The following is a 21,028-nucleotide window of genomic DNA, read 5'->3' on the forward strand; positions in this document are numbered from 1 at the left end:
GGCACACACCTGCTAGTTTGGTATCCAAGAGGCTGAGGCAGGATGAGTTCTTCAATAGTGAATAAAATAAGTCCAAGCTCCATAAGGAGTTCTAGGACAGCTTAGATTATAGAATGAAACCCTACATCAAACACACACACACACACACACACACACACACACAAAACAAAGTAAAGCAAAAACAAGACCCTGTGGATTATAATAAGCATTGATCTTTATATTAATAAAGGATAACAAATGAGGTCAATAATTATAAGATATTTTAAATCATGATTTTTAAAGTGCAATTACAAATCAGCAAGTGTCTTTACAATGAGGTCTGATTTCAGCTGAATCTCAGCTAATGTCAAAGTCATCTTCGCATAGCTGCTGCCCTTTACTGTCGTATTCAGGTGCTTTAGTATCCTTTCTCTCTGCACTTTGCGCTTGTACTGGCGGATTTTGGCCCTTTTGCCTGAAAAAGGCGTGTCCCTATTATCTATTTTCCTTATTCTACAGTTATACAGATACGCTTCACCTCTAACATACTCGAAGGCAGAAGTAGAAACAGAGCAAAAGGTAACCAGTTCTGCCTCCAGAGTGGATGACAAATGATCAACTAAGAAATCCTCATTTTCGAACTTTAGATATTTGAAGGAACATATTTCAGGGAGAACTCTGATGAGATGGTCGAGACACTGGAATAAAACTCCTTGGCTCCTGAAAGGAAAGACAAGAGTTCTGTGACACGACAGTGACAACACACAACAGTCACATGCAAAATGCTCTAGCAACTAATTAGTATTTATTTATTCAGAAACACAAAGATCAACAGAATTAAAATGCATGCTTTCATTGATAATGTATCAGTTATACCAATGCAGGTGTCTTGTTCCAACTTAGTAGTAACCTACTGCCCTGATTATGTATCATTTGCTCAGTAACAACAGCAGCACAGTATCTACTGAATATTCACTATACGCAAGGGGCACATTCTAAAATAATTACTAAGTTCAAAAAACCAGAGACTAAACCAGAGACATTAATTTTCTATCCATTCAAGCAATACCAAGCCATGGCTGTAACATGTCCAGGCACAGAATTCTACAGAGATATTATTTGATTATGTTTGTTTTTTTTTTCAACACAGGGTTTCTCTGTATAGACCTGTAGGTCCTGGAACTCACTATATAGACCAGGCTAGCCTCAAACTTATGGAGGGCCACCTGTGTCTGCATCTGCATCTCGAGTGCTGGAATAAAGGCATACTCTGCCACCACCTGGCTTTGAGACACTGTTATTAGACCACACAGACGCACAAACTGCTCTGAACTGGTTTCAACTGGATGTACATTACCTGCAATATATTGTTAAAATTCCTTCAAATGCTGTTCTCTGCTCCCAGGAGAGGAGTGCTCCACAATTTCGTAGTTTTTTATAAAGGTATATTTCTGTACATTCTTGGATTCTTTCACATTTCATGTGTTTCAGGAGCCATACCTTCATTAAATTTGGGGCATGGGTAGGTGATGTGACACAGAAGGGGTACTTGGGCAATACTGAGAGAAGTGAAAATAGATCCTCTGCATGCTCTACAAGAAAAACACATCACAATTGCTAGCCTTAAATTCTGTCTACTATCAACCATTTTTCAAAAACTTCTGATTCAATTAAGCATACATCAGCAACAAAAATTACCCCTCAAATTACCTATTGATTGCTTCTTTGGGAATGCCAGTAGGTGGTTCTTACTAAAAAGATCTTGTAGATTAAAATCAAGGTTGCCACAGACAATATAATCATGCACAGTATTTTTATCATTATCTCTGTCACTAATGTTTAGCAGCACAGTGCAACATAATTTGTTGAGTACTAACAGTGGTGAAAGAGACGTTGTGGCAGTAATTATGTGTGTGGATTCTGACTTAGATGACTGTCCATCAAAAGAGCTGTCCTCTTCCTTGCTACCAGAGGTCAGCTTCATCCTTTTGACCTCTGGTCCTGTTTCCTTTAACATCAAATATGCTTCTGGAAAAGAATTCATACTCAAACTAATCGACTGACTTTGACACTTCATAAGATGAAAACTAGACCTGTTGGCTTGATCCATTATCAGTGATAAAGTCATCCCGTTAGATCTATGAAAAAAAAGAAGAGAATAATTTGGTTTAATCTATATGTTCTTATTTTAAAAAAATCAAATAAATGATTAAATGTTTATTTTCTCCTTCTCTAGAAAAAAATAATTTTAAGGCAAAATATTTAAAGTATTGGGAGTAAAAGCCATAGAAATTTGAAAAAGCAATGTGACCTTAGGTATATCGACCACAGTCCTGGGAAGGCCCAACCCCACACCAACGAGGAGCTGGCCATAATAAACTAGGCTTGCTGTATTGTTTGTTAAATGGGGGTGGAGATAACATAAAGTTGGATTGTGAGGGATTAAATAAAGTGAGATTAAAAATAAATGAAAAGAAGCTAGTCATTTTTAAGTTCATCTAATAATTTAGAATACCTTTAAGATAAAATATGAAAATACTTCTTATACAATTACTGTCTCCCGAGTAATTGAAAATGTGACTTAAATATAGATTATCTCTTATCTTTCAGAATCTCTTCTTGATCAATGTTTCTCATGGTTTAGAACTATGATGTGTTGATCTAGGCATGTTTCAATTCTATCAACATTATCAAGGAATGGAAACACACCCCCAAGAGAGGATGTGCATGGCCTATGGAGCTGTATTAAATATTACACAAAAACCTTTAAAAGAAACAGTTTATAATAGTCATATTGCTGATATTATGGTTCTCTGAATATCATACACAGATTGTACAATGAAGAGAATAGCAATTTTGTTGGCATAATGGAGAACTAAATTTTCAGCAAGGATATGGGGAAAAATGGAGATATAAGAGTGGTAGTGATAAGACTATGAATATGAAGATTTTAGTCTAAATTGAAAGTATCAGCCTGGATTTCTGCTGGGTTTTATTACTAAGAATAAGAATCCACAGCCAACTGACCAACCAAAGATAGGTTTTTATCTCTACACATAAAGAAAAACCCAGAAAGAACATTCTACTCAGGTCCCAACAAGCCCCATGTTATATCCAGGCTTTTATCTCTAACCACAAATTACAATACTTAAGGGTGTAAGTATATAACTCCTGAGGAGCTTTTCTTTATAAGGTTATTCTGGCTGGTAAATCCCAAAGCATTTTTACATACTTCCTGAAAGAAGAAGGCACCATCTATGAAGTATATTGTTAACATAAATTCAAACATCACTCTTGATGTGATTATAAAAAGATAAAGAGATCGGAGAGTGGAGATACGTTCTATGGAGGTGTTGAAGCACCGCTTCCCCCTGTGGGATCAGATACATGATGGTATAGTATAGAATAGAGCTTATTCAGGGCATGGGGAGGGGAGTTAAGAGAGTAGTACAGGCAGGGGGGAAGTAGAAAAGTAGAGGCTGGCCATGAGCACATGGAGAGAAAGGGGGGAAAGGAATGGGGAGAGAAGGAACAAAGAGAGTGAGGGAACAAGAGGGCAAGAGAGAGCAAGAGAGTGAGGAAAGGGCAAGCAGTCCCTTTGATAGTGCCAGGCATACCTGGTTGTTGCCAGGTAACTGTGAGGCAGAGCACACCTGGTTGTTGCCAGTTAACTGGGGTTGAACTTAGACAGAATGCTAACAACTCTGGCTCAGCCTCTAGATCTAACTTCAGATTTAGAGGAAATACAGGTGACAGGCAAACATGTAAAGGGATATCACAGGATGAAATCAGCAAAGTCAGCCCATAGAACTTTACCGGGGGAAAGGCAGAGTTTCAAAATGCACACTACAAGAAAAGACAACATACATACTCAGGTTTGCAAAACTTGTATACTAGAAAATAGACACACCTAAGTCACCCCATGAAACAGAGAGCCCAAACCCTATATGGTCCATTCCCTCAAACACCTTAGAAGTCAGTGAACCAGCAGGCATGGTAACAGACACTTGGAAGCCTGTAGCTCTGTTGGCTCGAACAGGAGGATCAAGAGTTTGAAGCCAGACTAGGTAGAACAGGGATCTAGATCAACTTAGGCACCACAGGAAGATCTTGTTTCAGGAAAGCAAAAGAAACTGAAACAAGATTAACAGGCTTTAGTGGAAGCCCCCAATTACTAGGTAAGTTGCTTAGACCACCACTAGGCCATCAACGAAGTCATTTCAACTTGTTCTTTCGCTGCAGGCACGTTTATGTTTCCCCAGTTTAGTGGAAACAGTATATTATTTTCCTATCCATAATTTCTAGCCCAAAGGAGAAAAAATCCTTGGTATCGGAGACTGTTGCTCAACCAGAGACACAGCAAGTGTGAACTGCAGTGTCTTATACAAACCAAAGTTCAGAAGCTCAGAATGAAAATAAAACACTTGTTATTTATTTATTTTTGTACTGAGTATATGTTGAAATGAAACTTTGCACAGAAGGGAGCCCATCAAATGCTGAAATTAATTCCACTTGCTTTTATTCCATGTTTAATAAGAACAATTAAAATTGCAGTTTCTTGTGTTGGTGTCTATTAGGCAGTGCTGGTATGCAGTATTAATGTAGCATTATTAACTTAAAATTTACTTACGGCTTCAAAGATGTGACTTTTGCGCCAACAACTAAGTCATCATCTAGAACACGGCACCATGTCTGCTCTACAATATGTTCTGGCTCTGGAAAATTGTCTAGTAAGTTTTCCTCAGGGGTAGGGACACTGTTTTCATCTTCATCACAGAAAGGAACAAGACCACCCTTTAAAAGATGTTAAAAAAGATGACTCTAAAAAGATGCACTGAATAACCCAAAATGTATAGAAGGCAAATCAGCTCTGTAGTTGATGGCATGCTTGATAAAACATGCCAGACCTGAGAACCATAGACCATATCCTTCCAAAGATAGCCATGAATCACATATGGTGTAATCATATTGGAATGTCAACAGGCTAGACATGACAGAAGCATTTTAAAATAAATTATAATAGGGCATAAAGGTAAGGAAGATGATAAAATAACCTAAAAGTTATAGGCTACACATAACTTACTAAAATACAATCCATGAAACAATTCAATAGGCAGGTCAAGAATCATGGCCCGAATGGAAGTGGAGTTATCTGTCATAGAGCCAGTTGGGACATAAAACTAGATCTTAATAAATGCTGGTAATATATAGCACAAGTGTGGTAAAAACAACCCAATCTGTGACTCTCACTGAGCTCAAAATCTCAACGCCTGCATTAATAAAACTGACTAAATTATCCTTTTATGGGTAGCTTATAGAATTCTGCCGAAGTTTTATCATTACTTCCCGGACCATTCTCAAGTCATTTCCAATAAACTCAGGATTACAATTAGAATAGAAATCACAGAATCAGGAGAAATAACTGCACTACATATTGAATCTATTACGTTGTTCTCTAAATACCATCTGTGCATCAGTACATTAAACCCTCATCACAACCACAGTATCCTTCGCCAATTTTAGTCTTCTCCACATTGTACGGATAAGACAAATGAGCTAGAGAGGCTAAGTGAATTGCATGAAGTCACACAGCGAAAAGCAGTAGAGCTGGATTTGAACTGAAACAAGACTGATAAAATATTGGGGTCCTGAATCCAATGTTTTTCAATTCATGAACATTGCTCTGTCACTCTTTTCAATCCAATAAGCAATAATTTCTACTTTAAATAAAGTTGTTCACAAATCATACATTGTTAGCTGATTAAAAGATTTAAAAAAAAAGAAATCACAGCTTTAAAACTTTACCTGCTCTAACTTTACCTCCTCTTCACTTGGCATACTATCAACTTTCCCATAAACTGAGTTTAAAAGAGCCTTCCAAGAGTTTGCAATGAATTTATCCTTAAATGAGATATGCTTCTGGAATTTGTGAAGAAAAATAAAAGAATTCTGTAAAACAAAAGGAAAAAAAAGTCACCCACAATTTCAACTGAAACAGGACATGAGTTCAGGAAGTACTTTCTCCAGATAACCTCCGTGGACTACACCAGCAGAGAAAAGCTCTTTTGTTTATAGACTGTTACTCTTAACAAAAGAGTTACTTTGTGTTCACATTAAGATTCCGGAAGTAAGTGCTACAGAGTTTAGTTACAGAGCTGAGAACCACCACACAGTAGTATCCATTTTATTGCAGGAGTTTGTAACATGAGCGGCTCTGAATAAAACTGAGGCCTTGCAACAGTATATATAAACAAACAATCCCCCCCTTTTTTTTTCTTTTAGAAATAATTTGTTTCAAAACAGTGTTCAGATGAGTAAAAACATCAGGGATAGAAAATTTAATCTGGAGTTTGAAATTCTGTTCATATACTTTTTACAACACAAATTTAAAGGTAAGATATAATACACCTCAGGACATGCTTTATTTTGTTTTGTCCTGGTATACTCTACTAACCCCCAAAAAAAAATTCTGCTGAAAACTTTTGAAGAAACTAACTCTGACTCAAAACAGGGCATAGAGCGATACATTTCTTTTACTGTACAAGATTATTAGATTTTAGCTCTACAGATGAAAATAACTGTGGACTATATGTTGCTACTAAAATAGTCTTGTCATTGGATTGGCTGAAGCTATTTCATTTAGATAGACATGTCAGAGTGTTTACATATTAATACAGCTTCCAATAAAATGTTTTTTAAAACTTTTGGCTTCCTTTCTTTTGAACTTAATTTCCTTTAAATCAGTGACTAGAGGGGAGACTGATTCATTTCTCTTGCCTCATTACAAAGGATGTAGCGTGTCTAGCTAATATTTTGAAGCATTTCATGTTGGCCTAGCTCTCCTGGCTTCAGACTGCTCATCATCCATTGCTCATATACCTGGTTACTTGTAATTTGGGTGGGAGAAGATGTTTCCACTCAAGGTAGGCTGACTGAAAATGGACCATCTAAAATCAACACTGGCCTCTACCAGTTTTTTTTTCTCAGTCTGTCCCCTGTGCTCCCAGACAAAAATAGCAAATCTCTAGTTTAAAATAGTGTGAAGTTTGGTTACTAAACCATAAAACTAAACCAAACTCACTGTAAGAAATGTAATCAATAGCAAAGTATTCCTCACTGTCTTTTTGTAGACACCTAATCCTGTAGCCAATAGATGGCTTACCTTTCCAGAATTTTCCCACCATATGTTAAGAACTATTTTCTTTCATCTCCTTTCAACCAGAAATCCAAACCAAAACCTGATATAGGAGACCACCCCAATAGACACCAAGCCCTGCTTTAATAGTCCTTATTGTGAACTCTACTACGCAGTCCCCAAATGGCACAATTTGGAAAAGTTTGAAGTCTAAAAATTAAATCAGCGCCCACAAAACTTTATCCAAGTAAGTGTATATACTCTAGGAGCTGCCTTGGACGCCTGAACAGTTTTTTTTTTCCTTCTTTCTTTCTGGGAGGCAACACTACCCTGGAGTCTTGGCAGAACTTTTTTGCTTCACTTCTGAATTTTAGCATGTTTTCTATATGTTCCTGGGGAAAGTTTTTAGTCTTGTATGGTTTCTGAATATTTCCCAAATTGGATCACCATGAGTCCATCAGATTTTAAGGCTGTTCATGTTGTCCCCTAACAGCTGTCGACCTTCCTTTTCAGTGTCTAACTCCATCCTATGACTACACCCCACTTCTGGTAACCAGCATTCGTGTTGGATCTACTTGTGAGATGATAGAAACAATAGCATCAACATTTGTGACATACTCCACGGTTTCTTCTCATTCTGGGTCCTCCATCTTTCTTCCTAGCTAACAACTAAGTTGATGCAATGGACTCTAGTTTGAGATCTGAGGCACTGAATCTTTCTGGGACTGTATATTTCATCATGCGTAAAATGAGGAGTGGGGGAGGAACGGTCACTAAAAGACTTTCCACTTCCCAGATGACCCTGGCTTCTTTTGTCAAGTTGACAAAAAAAAAAAAAAATTAATGAGTACATGATCTGTGAGGGTTACTTCCAACAATAATAACTAAAGGGGACACAGGACACTCGGAATGTGATACAGAATCACCCATAGGCTAAAAGAAGGAAAAGAAGCTCATTAACCCAGGCACTCTGCTTCCTGGCTACCATGAGATGTACAGCTGCACTCCACCGTACCCCTACTGTCGCAATATGCTGCCTCATCTGAAGCCCTGAGCAACTTCCACTGGCCAGACAAGGACTGAATTCTCTGAAATTGCAATCCAAAGAAATCCTTTCCTTAGAGCAATGGTTCTCAATGCTTTGTCCCTTTGATATAGTTCTTCGTGTTTCTGGCGACCCCCAACCTAAACATTATTTTGCCGTAATTTTCCTGCTGTTAGGAGTCATAATGAAAAAAAAAAGTCTGATATTCAGGATTACCTGATATGTGACACCCAAAGGTTTTGTGCCCCACAGGTCGAGAACCATTGCCTTGGACATTATGTTAGGAATGTCATCAGTAATAAAAACTGATACAGTGCAATAGAGCTGGTACATTTAGCTGAAAGCAATAGTCCTTTTACAGGGACTTTCATGGTCTGTCTGTATGAGTCTTATATATGCTGGCTTAGAACTTGGTGTGTACTGACCTTAAAAGCTTGTTTCTCTCACGTGCTGTGGTCATAGGCATGTGCTTTGTATATATACACATACACTATAGCTGGCTTTTGTAGAGAATTTCATTAGTAAGAAGATGAGAGTAGACTGCTAGATATCTTTTCATGTGCTACAAGTCACTATATTCATTGCCACTCTAAGAGACAAGCTGTGACTTAGTACAAATCATATACACTGGAATGCTTCCAAAACAGGCCTTCTTTCATTTTCATTCATATAACTTCTCAACCCAACTAAATCCTAGAACAGTTTTCATTTCTAGACAATATACTTACATGTAGCATCCTAATAGGTTGGCTTATTATTTTTGAGACACATTTTGCTGTGTTGCCTCGACTGTCCTTTGTCCTGTGTATAGACAAAGCTGGATTCTAACTAACAATTAACCTGCTTTACCTTTTCAAGTGCTAAAATCACAGGACTGAGACACCACAATCTACCTTCATAGTTTAATCACTTTTACAGCAGTGCCCCAAACATAGAGTTCTCTAAAATACCCCTGTTGTCTAAACAGAGTTGCTGAATCCTGGAAGTGCCCTTCTTCAACGCTATGTGCTTCAGTTAGAACTCATTAATGAAAAAACAGAGGTAATCAGGGAACAGAGACACTAACGTCTAATTGGGCTTCCAGGGCTGGCAGCACCAAATAATAATTTTCATGTTCCTCTTCAGCCAAAGGGTCTTCATAGCAATCCAGTGGCTTGGTCTAATGACAGAAAAGATCAACACAAAGTGTGAAATAAATTAAAAATTCAGAGGATCAACAAAAAACACAAACTACATTTACCCAAAGGACAGTTCTTCATGAAAAAGATATAATATTTTCAACATCTAGTAATTAGGCAAGTATCCCTATGGGCCCTACTGTTATCACCTCACTTTTGTATACTGTATCACAAAGTATCCGCTCATTAATTTCTAAAAAACCCTACAGCAAAGAACAATTATCTTCACTGAACAAACAAACAAACAAGACATTTGGAGAGATTCTCGCTCTGCCTGGATCCAAAACTTGGGGGAAAAGAATCTGTCCTATGATAAAGGTTTCCAGGTTGCTTCAACACTTCTTTGTATTTTAAAGCAGTTATGGCATTCCCTGCATTTGTTTATTTCTGGAGGCACTTCACAGCATGTGTGCTGGCATGTATGTGGAGGTCAAAGGATAACAGGTGCAAGCCAATTTTCTCCTGCCACGTGCGTTCCAGACATACAACTCTGGTCATCAGGCTTCGTACCCAGTGCCCTCATCACAAAGCTACTTCACATCACTCCTTTCCTCTTTTCAGAAGGAGTTCCATGCTCTTTTATTCCTTCATCAATGCAATATGGATTACTGGTACAAAATGATATTTCATTGAAGCAAAAATGAAGTTCACTTATAGCACTAATGATATTTGAGTGACCATGAACTATGCTGTAATACAAGTTTATATAAAAAAACATAGTTTATTTATATAACATTTGTGGAAGATAACTTATAAAAGATTTAGGGGATATCATTTTAGAATTTTAAAGTATGAAATCATAACTAAGTACTAAAATGACTTTAATATATACTATATTAAACATATATTTAGTATATTGAAATAAACAATATATATATATTATATATCTGTATTAGATAGTAAAAACCATACTACATAGACAGAACTTACTGAATACCATATTTTGACAAAATCTGTTACTGTAAATGAGGTCAGCTGATCTGCATCCAGAGAGTCCTCAAAAACGACTAGGACTTGCTCAGTTCCAACTCCAGCAAAGTCATTGACCAGTGCTAAGCTAAGTTGTTCCCACTTAGCAACAACCTGGAGGTATACAGAAAAAAGATGTGAGTCAACTCTTAAATCTTTTTGTCCCATGCAGTTTTAAACTGGTAACTGCATTCTTACACATGACTGATGAAAGTGGCCACAGGAAAGCTAAAGATAAAGCTAGTATAGGATCCAAAACCAAATACCAAGACATTTATGTCATATGGCATTGTCTGGCATCAATAGAAGCCCTTGGTCCTGTGAAGGCTCATTTCCCCAGTGTAGGGGAATGCTAGGGTGGTGAGGTAGTAGTAGGTGGGTGGGAGGGGGAGCATCCTCATAAAAGCAGGGGGAGGGGGATTGGAGAGAGGGGTTCCAGGAAATGGGATAACATTTGAAATGTAAATACATAAAATATCCAATAAAAATAAGCTTATCTAGAGGCGTTTATAGCCCCAATTTCTATATTTAAATTTTATGATCTATGTACAAATTCAAATAACTAAAACTTTGGGAAGCCTAACATTTAGCATTAGTAAAACATCAGTAAGGAGCCTTTTCTACAGCATGGTTAATTTAAGGATGACCCCGTTTCCCATAAGCCTCCATGGATCTGCTGTTTACAAGGAGACCAAATATCCATGAAATTTAGTAGTCCTGATAACTGAAAGGCATGAACTTAACAGCTTAACCCCAGTGGTGGTGAAAGAGGCATTGTTATTATCAGGGACAAACAGCAGGACACCTAGAGGCATTCTACCTAAATAGAATGATCTGTTACATTTATAATAGAATAGCAGACAGGGAGTTTTAAATAGATTTCTTAAAGGTCCATAGAGCTAAAGGCAGAAGAGCTCAACTTCCTACTCAGAATCCAAGGGACAGAGAAATGTTACCTGGATGACACAGGAAGGTGGCTTATGCTTCGGAAGAGATATAAATAGAGCACTTCATCTGCATAATGAAATACCAACCCTGGTTCTACAGTACAACTTTCTAAAGCTGTGATTCTTCACTTGTATAGGGAGGCGCAGCATATCTGAAAATCCACATGGCTTCCCACAATTACCAGGCATAAGGAACTCCAGAAAGGAGACACTGACAATCAAACTTCGTTTCATGAGTCCAGCTCACGTGTTAGACAGTCATGTTGGTGAGATGTTATGGGTGTAGATTCTAACTTTTCTAGGTCTCCTAAGGCATTTAAACATCAAAGAACTATCCGTGAGTGTACATGCATATTTGTAATGAATCTTTCATGCACTACAATCTAATACAAATATAGTCGAACCAAAAATGGGAAGCACGCATATGATTTTAAACTTTCACTAAGAAGGTAAAGATAAGTTTGATATTGTCATCTCTCAGTGTAAGTAGAAGATTAGCTCCTAAATCTTCTATAGATTAAAAGAAATCTGTAAATTTTTTTTATTGGTATAATATTTGTATGTAATTCATAGCCACGCATGGTAGGGCATAACTTTAATCTCAGCACTTGGGAGGCAGACCAGGTGGATATCAGAGTTCAAGGCCAGTTCAAAGTGTGTTTCAGGATATCCAGGGCTACATAGAGAAACTCTACCTCAATAATAATAATAATAATAATAATAATAATAGTAATAATAATAATAGTAATAGTAATAATAGTGATAATGACATTCTGCCATATACTACAAAACATCTAGATTATTTAAAATGGCAAATACAAGTTCAACATTATGTTGGTTAGACTGCACTAGTTAGGGAATAGGGACAAAGAAAAAGTTTATACATATTCAATAAAACCACAGTTTGTGTCAAATATTTTAAATCTGCAGCTGACAGAATCAATCTATGTAGAACACTTAGATATGAAGGGTGATTATTTAACCCAGTATATCTAGAACATGACCATTTCAACTCAATATAATTAATTAAGAATCTTAATATTTTACTGCATTTTTACTAAATCCTTTTTTTCAAAGACAGGGTTGTATTAGCTCAGCCTTGGTTGCCCCACTGTTGAGATGTGGCACCGTACCCAGCCCTTTACTTAAGTCTGAGATCTCAGGTTGATTTCATTTTTTAATTCATTTTAATTCAGAGCACTCCCATTTCAAATACTCAATAACTCCATACGGCTCGTGGCCACATTAGAGATTACAACTACAAAACATACAAGTCTTCTATTGAAAAGACAAATGTCAGTGCATACCTGACGATGGGCTCAAAACTGAAATGTTCACTAAACAGATTCTTGTCAAAATTTGCAGAGACAGTTTCCACTTGAGAGAAAGCCTAAGAGAATAATGTAGTCCTATCACTGAATTAAACATCTCTGAGGCTTTTATGAAGGGCTTCTCTGGGAGCAAATAAAATATTTGATGACTTAGCTTTTCATTATTTACTTGAGTGTATGCTTATTTGTATTTTTGTAAGCTGCCTCAATTCCCTCCTGGAATAAAGTAGAACAGATCCATGACTAACCAAGGAAAGATTCTATATGGGGACAAACTGCTATGAAAGGTAGAATTTTATTATTTAGTAAAGTATTCATTCTATTATCTAAAGCCTCTCAGAGAAGGCCATAAATAGTGAAGGTTCGGAATTCAATATTAGGAAATATTCCCTTCCATTTTAAATCTCACCATATGTATTGTTTTGTCTTAACTGCTAAAGTATAATTGTTCAAATATAATTACTGTACATCTTCTAAGAGGCATTCCAATATGCCTACATTAATAAAAATTATGAATAATTATAATAAAAAGACAAATATCATTTGAAGTTATAAATCTATGCTTCCAAACTCAAAGCCCCCAAACCACCATCAGGCAGGTGGAATATAGACAACTTAAAGAAAGAGGGGAGCTGGAGGAAAAAAGGAAGGAAGGAAGGAAGAAAGAAAGATCTACAATGACTACTGATTAAAAACTGACTTACAAAATAGGAATGCTCAGAAAGTCTAAAAATCCTGATGGTATGATGGTAGCAGAAGGCTGTAAACCCAGGAGGCCAAGACAGCAGAATTGAAACTTTAAAGACAGCCTGAATTATACATAGATATCAAGAACCAATTCTGTTTGAAATAAAACAAAACAAAGCGAAACACAAGACAAGAAAAGCCCAAGATTACTAACGGAACTATTAGAAGCTTGAGCTTAAGCTCCTGTACCTTAAATTTTTTTTCCGAAACAGCACAAGCCTTGGATGGGAATGATACAATGAAAAATCGGTTTCTTTTCCCTGCATCTAGAATTTGAACTGAATGGGGACCTAGAAACGGCAGCTGACATGCTCTTACAGGAATGCCATTCTGGAACAGAATGAGCTGATTCTTTTGAGTCAGGACAATCAGAGACATTCTTAAATGGTCATCCACCATCTCAGCTACACATACATGCACATGACTTACTACACTACTGTAAGCAAGAGGAATCAGGTAACTATTACTTAACAGTTCTTGACTTTTAAGAGAATATGCACAAAGGCTGGAATTGGAAAATTCATAATCGGATTCTAAAAGCTTATAGGTACATTTATCCTCAGATGATTCTGCTATCCCCAAGAAACCTAAGCCAAAATTTTCAATCTCACCTATCCACTGGATAGAGGAAAGGTTAACTGATATATTAGTAACTTTCCCAATTTCAGGAGAGATATAGAAGAATTGGTTGAGATGTTGCCAAAAAACTATAGGGCCATCAAAGATCTTTGCGCTCTCATCCAATGCATGATTTAGTTCAAAACTCAAGAGTTTTCCCAGCTTGTTGGCATTGTGAAGAAACAGTACATAATATTTGAAGGCTTCACTATGGTATTTCCTACATTGTATCAAAATGCAAGGAAGGTTAATTCTAGTTCTGTAATCTGATACACAGTTACAACACAGAATTTTTAAATGAGAATCTTTCTCATTGATGTTTAAAAAAACAGTGGCTATCAGAAGGAATGTACTAGTTTCTCTGTCAAATAGCATCCTTTTGACACCTAAGCCAGACGGATCTGTAGGCCTTTCTAAATCTGCAAACTCTCCTCCAGACAACTGAAAAACAAGGATTTCTCCATTATAGCACAAGAACTTTGCTTGCTCATTAAATGGCATTGCTTGTTTGCCAACCACTCTAATGCATCAAGTCTCTGTGTTGATCCAGTTCCAAATGCAAATGGATTCCAGTTGAGGCCTTTAATCCTAAAGGAAAAAAAAAGAGGATGACTGAATAGAACAGACACAGTACAAAACATATTTGTTAGAAACGTATCACATGCTAAATAATAGATCTTTGCTGCCCTTAGCCTTCCTTCCTCTGCTTCTGAGGTGCTAGGATTACAGGTATGTATCACATACCTGGTGACAATGTCATACTTTCTTTAAAAAATTCAAAGACTGAATAACTAAGAGAAGATGCTTGGATGTGTTATCATCAGGGGACGCTTTATAGATGTTCTATTTAAAATACCTTCTGTCAGAGGAATGGGTCAAGGTGATAACTGTGCAAGCCCGAACACATGGGAGGAGCAGAGTTGACTACATAAAGAAAAAACAAGCATCCTGATGTAGTGATATGTCCTGTAATCACTGCATTCCTTTTGTGAGATGGGAGATAGAGACAGTGTTAGGCAAAAGGTGAAGAGAGTTGGGGGGTATGCTCCATGGAGGTGTGGTGAGGCCTGGGGGCAGAGAGACGCCTCTGGGAAACCCATGTTGGGAATCCCTTCCCCCTGAAGGACCAGCCACATGATGATGGTATAGTACAGTATAGAGTTTATCCAGGGCATGGGGAGGGAGTGAAGAGGGTAGTAGAGGCAGAGAGAGAAGAGGAGGAGAGAAGCTGAGGCCTGCCATGAGCATGTGGAGAGAGAGAGGGGGAAGGGAATGGGGAGAGGAGGGGCAATAGAGGGAGAACAAGGGTGGGAGAGCAAGAGAGCAAGAACAAAGAGCAAGAGAGAGAGAGGAGGGGCACGCAGCACCTTTTATAGTGCAGGAAACTGTGGGGTAGGTAGGGTTTATTTACAGGAACCCAACAGACAGACCCTCCCGAAAGCCCACAGGAATAAACCTGGAGAATGCAAAGCAGAAACTAGAAGGACTCTGCCTTAGCAGGGTAGAAGGTAAGAATAACTCCAGAAGAAGAGTATCCTGTGACTGTGACATTCATATGTGTACCATGGACACACACACACACACACACACACACACAATTAATAAGTAATTTATGAAAGAGAGAGAGATGGGTACAGAATTTAACCCTGCAATGAACTTTAATGTGCATCTTTGGTTTTCAAACCTGACCCCAGAGAAATGGACCTACATATGAAACAAGTCTACTGCCTGGAAATATACACTGCCCTTCTATTTGCTATGTAAAAATTGAAAACTGAAATGATTACCAGTAAGAAAATAAACAGATGGAACATCACACTACAGTTAAAAGGAATGAAATCCTTATCATGATGGATGAATTTTAATAAAGAATATGGGTAACAAAGCAGGGAAATGGAGTCTAGGGGAGCTTTAGCTACTCAAATATTTTTATGAAAGTTTCAAACACGTTTTAAACAATGTATTCATTTTTCCCAGAAAAACATAAATATTAAAAAGGCTGTGGAAGAAAGATGCTAAATGCCTTTTTTTATGGTGAACCAGGTACAGATGTGAGGCATGATGTGTTTTTGTTTTGTTTTGGTGGAGGGGGAGGGCTGCTGAGGATTGAACCTCAGATCGCCAGCATGCACTGTATCAGTGAGCTATATCCCAAGTCCCTGAGAAAAACGTTTCTACAGTTTACAATACAAGTAGTCTTCAGTACCGGTCAATTTTTAAGAAAGCCAACACTGTTGTGTTCAACTAAATCACCACCGCTAATAAAGTTTTGTTCCAGTACTTTATAAATCTAAACTTTTACCAGCCTTGGCAATGTTTGCATTTTACCCTGGATATATACTGTGACTTGTCCTGCAAGTTTGGCAGCCTCCTTGGCTTTTATCCATTAGAAATCAGATACATTCCTATTCTTGAGCTGTGACACCCACACATGCTACTTACAGGGCACAAACAAGAGTACTGCCCCCCATCTTGTTAAGAACAAGTACCGCACTATAACAACTTTCTTTTTAAGTTTCTATAAGGACTTTAACTTAGAGTTCAAAGATACTTGCCTGGTGAGCGTCTCACTCTCCACAACTGTGGCAGTTATACCTGTAATCTCGATCAGAGACAGACTGAGATATGTCTGAGAGTGGAGGCCAACCTAGGCTAAATTGCAAGTCGGCCAGCCCTAGAAAGCGAGACACTACAGCAAAAAAGCCTTAGCAGAAATAATCGCTGGATACAGCGAATACTCACAATGCAAATTATCTGCGACCGGTCAGGAGAAAAAGAAAACAAAACAGAACCAGTTCTCCAAGGCAGCCAAATCGCCACGTTCCAGATGCACCAAGTGACTCCAAACCTCCCGCTCGCGCATTGCACGCTGGGACAACCGGCCCAATAGTTGACTGAAAATTTCAGGCGGCAAAGCCTGTTGGAGGTGGTTGCCAGAGGAGACCGGAGAGGGGCGGAGCCTCCGAGTGGTCCAAGCGAATGGCCGGCTGAGCTGTAGGGGCTGAGCTTCAAGGAAAGCATCAGAGGGCTCCAGGCTACTGGGGCGGGCCAGTAGTGCCAGGAGGCCGTCGGAAGGCGGAGTTTCTTCTTAGAGAAGCAAGTGGGAGCCCAGCAGAGCACTTATTCCCGCCTCTACCCCCGGACAACACTATGGGATTGGCCAGTGTGAAGGCACTTCCTTCTCCGTTCCGGTGTCACGCGACCCCCTCCCCCTCCCACCCTGCTTGGTCTACCTTTGGGCTGGGCTGGCTGGTGATGAGACACTTGACTGCCGGCTGTGGAAGGAGCGACGGCTACCACTACAATCCTTTCCGCGACTGTCACCATGGCCGAGGTGAGCAGGACCGCATCGCTGTTTGGGCCGTGGGCCTGGAAGCTTCCAGGCCCGTGGCCCGTGTGCGCTCCGGTGAAGGTGAGCTGCTGGGAATGATCTGGGTTAAGACCAAACGCATCTAAGGTTTTGTTATGTCTCCTATCCAGAATAACGCTCAGAATAAAGCCAAGCTAATCTCTGAGACCCGGCGGAGATTCGAGGCAGAGTATGTGACAGGTGAGCATGCTTTCTGGGACTTAGAGTGGGGTGTGCAGTGAGCATATCCAACTTTTGCTGGGGTGTTTGTGGGTGTTTTTTTTTTTTTTTTTTTTTTTTTTTTTTTTTTGCCGGGAGATGTTAAGAGACCTTTTCAACCCTCAGTAGAGAGATGCTGTACGTGTTTTAAGAGTTCTGCCATACTGTGTGCACTGCTTCACTTGGGCAGATGGTATGCTTGCTTCTGTCCCCCCCCCCCCCCTTAAACGGTTAGAGTAAGTTTAGAAATCAGAATGTCTAGCATCTCCTTGTATCCATGGGCCTGGCAGGCTATTTGGCCAACGACATAGGTGACTCTAATGCAGTTCGTGGCTCGTTTTCTGGCCTTTCACCAGAAAAGAAACCTGGGAACTGCCATTGTACTGTAGCCATGTACTTTGAACATAATTTGGTAATCCAGTTCCTTTTTATTTTGCTTAATTCCGCTTCTTAAAACCAAAAGTGCTATTCACAAGTTTTATATCGTCATACTCTGTACTTGAAAGTTTCTGCAACTGCAGAACTGGTTTATTGGTTGAACATTCTGTTCAATGTCATAGATACTTGAGTTGTCAAGTACTTAGTCTGATGCCTTAGTGCTTGTACAGTGTTTTTAAACATTTAGAAGAAGTTATAAATACAGAATTGTAAAGGCTCTGGTTGCTGTCTGCCTTGACTAATACTAATGTATGTCCCCTTCCACAAATTAGCTTACTTCCATGTTCTGTGTTCCTCATTGGGGTACTGTGGAAATAATGAAACTGTTGTATTTTGATTGCAGTGCTTAGCAGAAGATTCAGACACCTTTATACTGTTCTGTATTATACATCAGTTCATGACCTAGAACAAATAACTAAATCTGTTCCAAATAACCTGGCCAGTAAATCTTTTCATGCCTCCTGGCCAGTTTTCTTCATGCACCAAACTTTGTACCAGAGAGTTGCAAAAGCACTCCATTCACTTTTAGCACAGAGATCTTATTCATATCTGTTGGCATAGCTAGTTTACAGTAAAGAGGTACTTCTAAAAGAACTTTCGATTGGAGTGTACTTCATCGCTATGTGGTTTACAATAAGTTGAGATAGAACTCATAACTACTGAATTGGTGATTCTATAGTGGTAGTTTACTTGTGCTCAAGGGAGCAAGCAGAAAATAGATAAATTATGCAATCTCTGAGGTCTTAAAGGTCATCTTAATTCAACTGTCTCATCTTTAAATGAGGGAAGTGATGTGTAGTAAGATTAAGCAATTTGCTCAGAATCTCTGGTGTTAGAGTTTTAGCTTGGCTTGCTACTCAAGCCTTTTAGATCTCATTTCAGTAATCTTTGAGGAACATTGTGATGTCAAATTAGATCATATCATTCTGGAGTTTGGAACCCTTCAGTGTCTTCCCACTGTATGTATTTAGAATAAAGACCCAATTCTTCTCCGTGGCCTACAGATGTGAGTCATATGTCTTGTAGCTCCTAGCTACCTGTTACCTCCTTACCTGTTATTTCTCTCTTTGCTTAGTGAAGATTTGACCACATTATGCATTAAGGGACATACATATAGCAAGCCAGTACACACACACACACACACACACACACACACACACACACACACGTACACACATATACACACACAAAGCAAAACTTGAATACTTAGTCTAAAAACATGTAGCTGATGCATTTTCTATCTGACTTCCGATTTTTAAAAAAATGCAATGACCTACCAAGTTGACATCACTAATGAAAACATGACCCACAGTTTTGAAAATATAAACACACTGCCCTGTTTGTGTTCTTCAAACAGAATGAGTCTGTTTGTATCTTGGGACATTTCCATTTCTCTTTGCCTGGGATACTTTTCCCCAGTTAGTATGTAAGGATAGGTCTTTTTTTTTTTTCTTTTGTCTTTTCAGTGTTTAAATGTATCTGAGAGGCCTTCCCTGGATATTAAGTAGCTTCCTGCCCTGCTTACTTTCCCTCCCAGCCTGTAATTGTCTCATTTGTTTATTGTTCATTTCCTCCAGTGGATAATGGATGGTTTGGTTAGTAGCAGCCTACAGAAGTTGAAGGTTGAAGCTTTGTGTTTATCCCATTCCTCAAGACCTTACACAGTGTTCAGTACCCACTCTTTAAATGAATACAGCACTACATAAAGATATGCATTAGAAGACCATTGGGAGAATTGACATTTTAAATTAAGAGCTATCTCTAACCAGCTCTCCTTACATACCCCCCCCAAAGCCTTCATAATGTATACTATGAAGACAAGCTTTTTTATTTTCAGAATCAGCACAGGGTATGGCATTAAGTATTAGGATGGTTTTACCTTTAAATATACACACTGAGGTATAGGTGAACTAGCATGTGGGTTATCTCCACAGCAGCTTTGGTCATTAAAGACTTGTATTGGCAAGGAAAGTAGAAACCATGACAGACCTTCCTCACCTGAAAGTTGCACTTGTGCTCTGAAATATGATAAGGCCTTTAGTTTCTGTGTATTCTCCCCCCTAAGTTTGGTTTATAGAAATTAACTTGGGTAAAGCTGATGGGGTTCATTCCTGCATGTAATCCTGGAATTTAAGAGGCTGAGGGAGGAGGGCATTTAAGTCCCAAAGTAACATTATCTGTTAGAGTGAGTTCCAGGTGAACATGACTAAAAGTGAAATCCTGATTTATATATATATATATATATACAGAGAGAGAGAGAGAGAGAGAGGGAGAGAGAGAGAGAGAGAGAGAGAGAGAGAGAGAGAGAGAGAGAGAGAGAGAGAGAAGGAGAGAAATATGAAGATAAAATAAAAAAGTAACTTTGTATTTAGAACATTTACATGGTTTACACAGTCTATTTTCATTAGTAATACTTTGTTTCATAAAAGGTGTAAGGCAAACAAGCTATATAATGTTTTTCCTAAAGTATTCATTATCCACAAGGAGATCTCTTTAGACATTCACTTAAAAACAGGTTCTTCACAATCCGAAGCACATTTTTTTCATGTCTGTGGAAAATATTACCAAATATGGATAGATTTTTTTTCAGCATACAAGAAGAAAATACAGGTCCATAATTACCTTTCTCCTTCATTGTCACTGTGAGAAATTCCATGTCACTGTGAGAAATTCCATGCTGAGTCTCAAATGAGAAACATTTTCTGTTCTTTCTACTTTCTCTTTGTGACAATAATTTATTCAGTTCTGAAAGTACACATTATCTACTTAATTCTATAAAGCAGTTTGTCAGTGTTAGAGAAAGTTGAATGATAGAGGCATTTTTTCTAACTTGTACAATCTAGTGAACGCATTAGAACAAAGGCAATCTGCTAAAGAAGGTGAACTCAATTACAAGAAATAAGAACCAAACCGAAGAAGTCCCTCAATGTGGCAGTATATACACCTGTGATCCTAGAAGGGGGAGGATCAGGAGTTCAAAGAAGTTAATTATCCTTGACTACCTGGTGATTTGTACTCCAGCCTAAGATCCATGAACCTTTTCTCCAAGAACTTCTTTGAGTGCCGAGTGCTA

The 21,028-nt window shown here is 38.5% G+C and overlaps 2 protein-coding genes across 5 annotated transcripts in view; one reads left to right on the forward strand and one right to left on the reverse strand.

The window, feature by feature from the left end:
* Positions 1-287: 287 nt before the first annotated feature.
* Positions 288-14,450, reverse strand: FANCB (FA complementation group B; the record flags this gene model as incomplete). Of its 2 annotated transcripts, none has more annotated exons than XM_080910816.1 (8): positions 288-699; positions 1,337-1,479; positions 2,039-2,117; positions 4,610-4,773; positions 5,785-5,928; positions 9,226-9,318; positions 10,268-10,420; positions 13,521-14,450. In XM_080910816.1, 8 exons carry the CDS (start codon positions 14,448-14,450, stop codon positions 288-290), a joined length of 2,118 nt encoding a protein of 705 aa, XP_080766942.1. The 2 variants fall into 2 exon arrangements, with proteins under 2 accessions (XP_080766942.1, XP_080766941.1); XM_080910815.1 differs by having other exon boundaries at positions 1,337-1,571; positions 1,690-2,117.
* A 2,715-nt stretch (positions 14,451-17,165) lies between these two features.
* The window catches only part of MOSPD2 (motile sperm domain containing 2), a 39,611-nt gene continuing 35,748 nt past the window's right edge, over positions 17,166-21,028 (forward strand). For all 3 annotated transcript variants that reach the window (XM_080911068.1, XM_080911066.1, XM_080911067.1), the window contains exons 1-2: positions 17,166-17,283; positions 17,430-17,499. In XM_080911068.1, the coding sequence (XP_080767194.1) occupies positions 17,275-17,283; positions 17,430-17,499 (79 nt within the window). In that variant the 5' untranslated portion in view covers positions 17,166-17,274. The remainder of the gene's footprint in view (positions 17,284-17,429; positions 17,500-21,028) is intronic.

This window comes from Micromys minutus (assembly GCF_963924665.1).
Source record: "Micromys minutus genome assembly, chromosome: X".
Classification (NCBI taxonomy): Eukaryota; Metazoa; Chordata; class Mammalia; order Rodentia; family Muridae; genus Micromys; species Micromys minutus.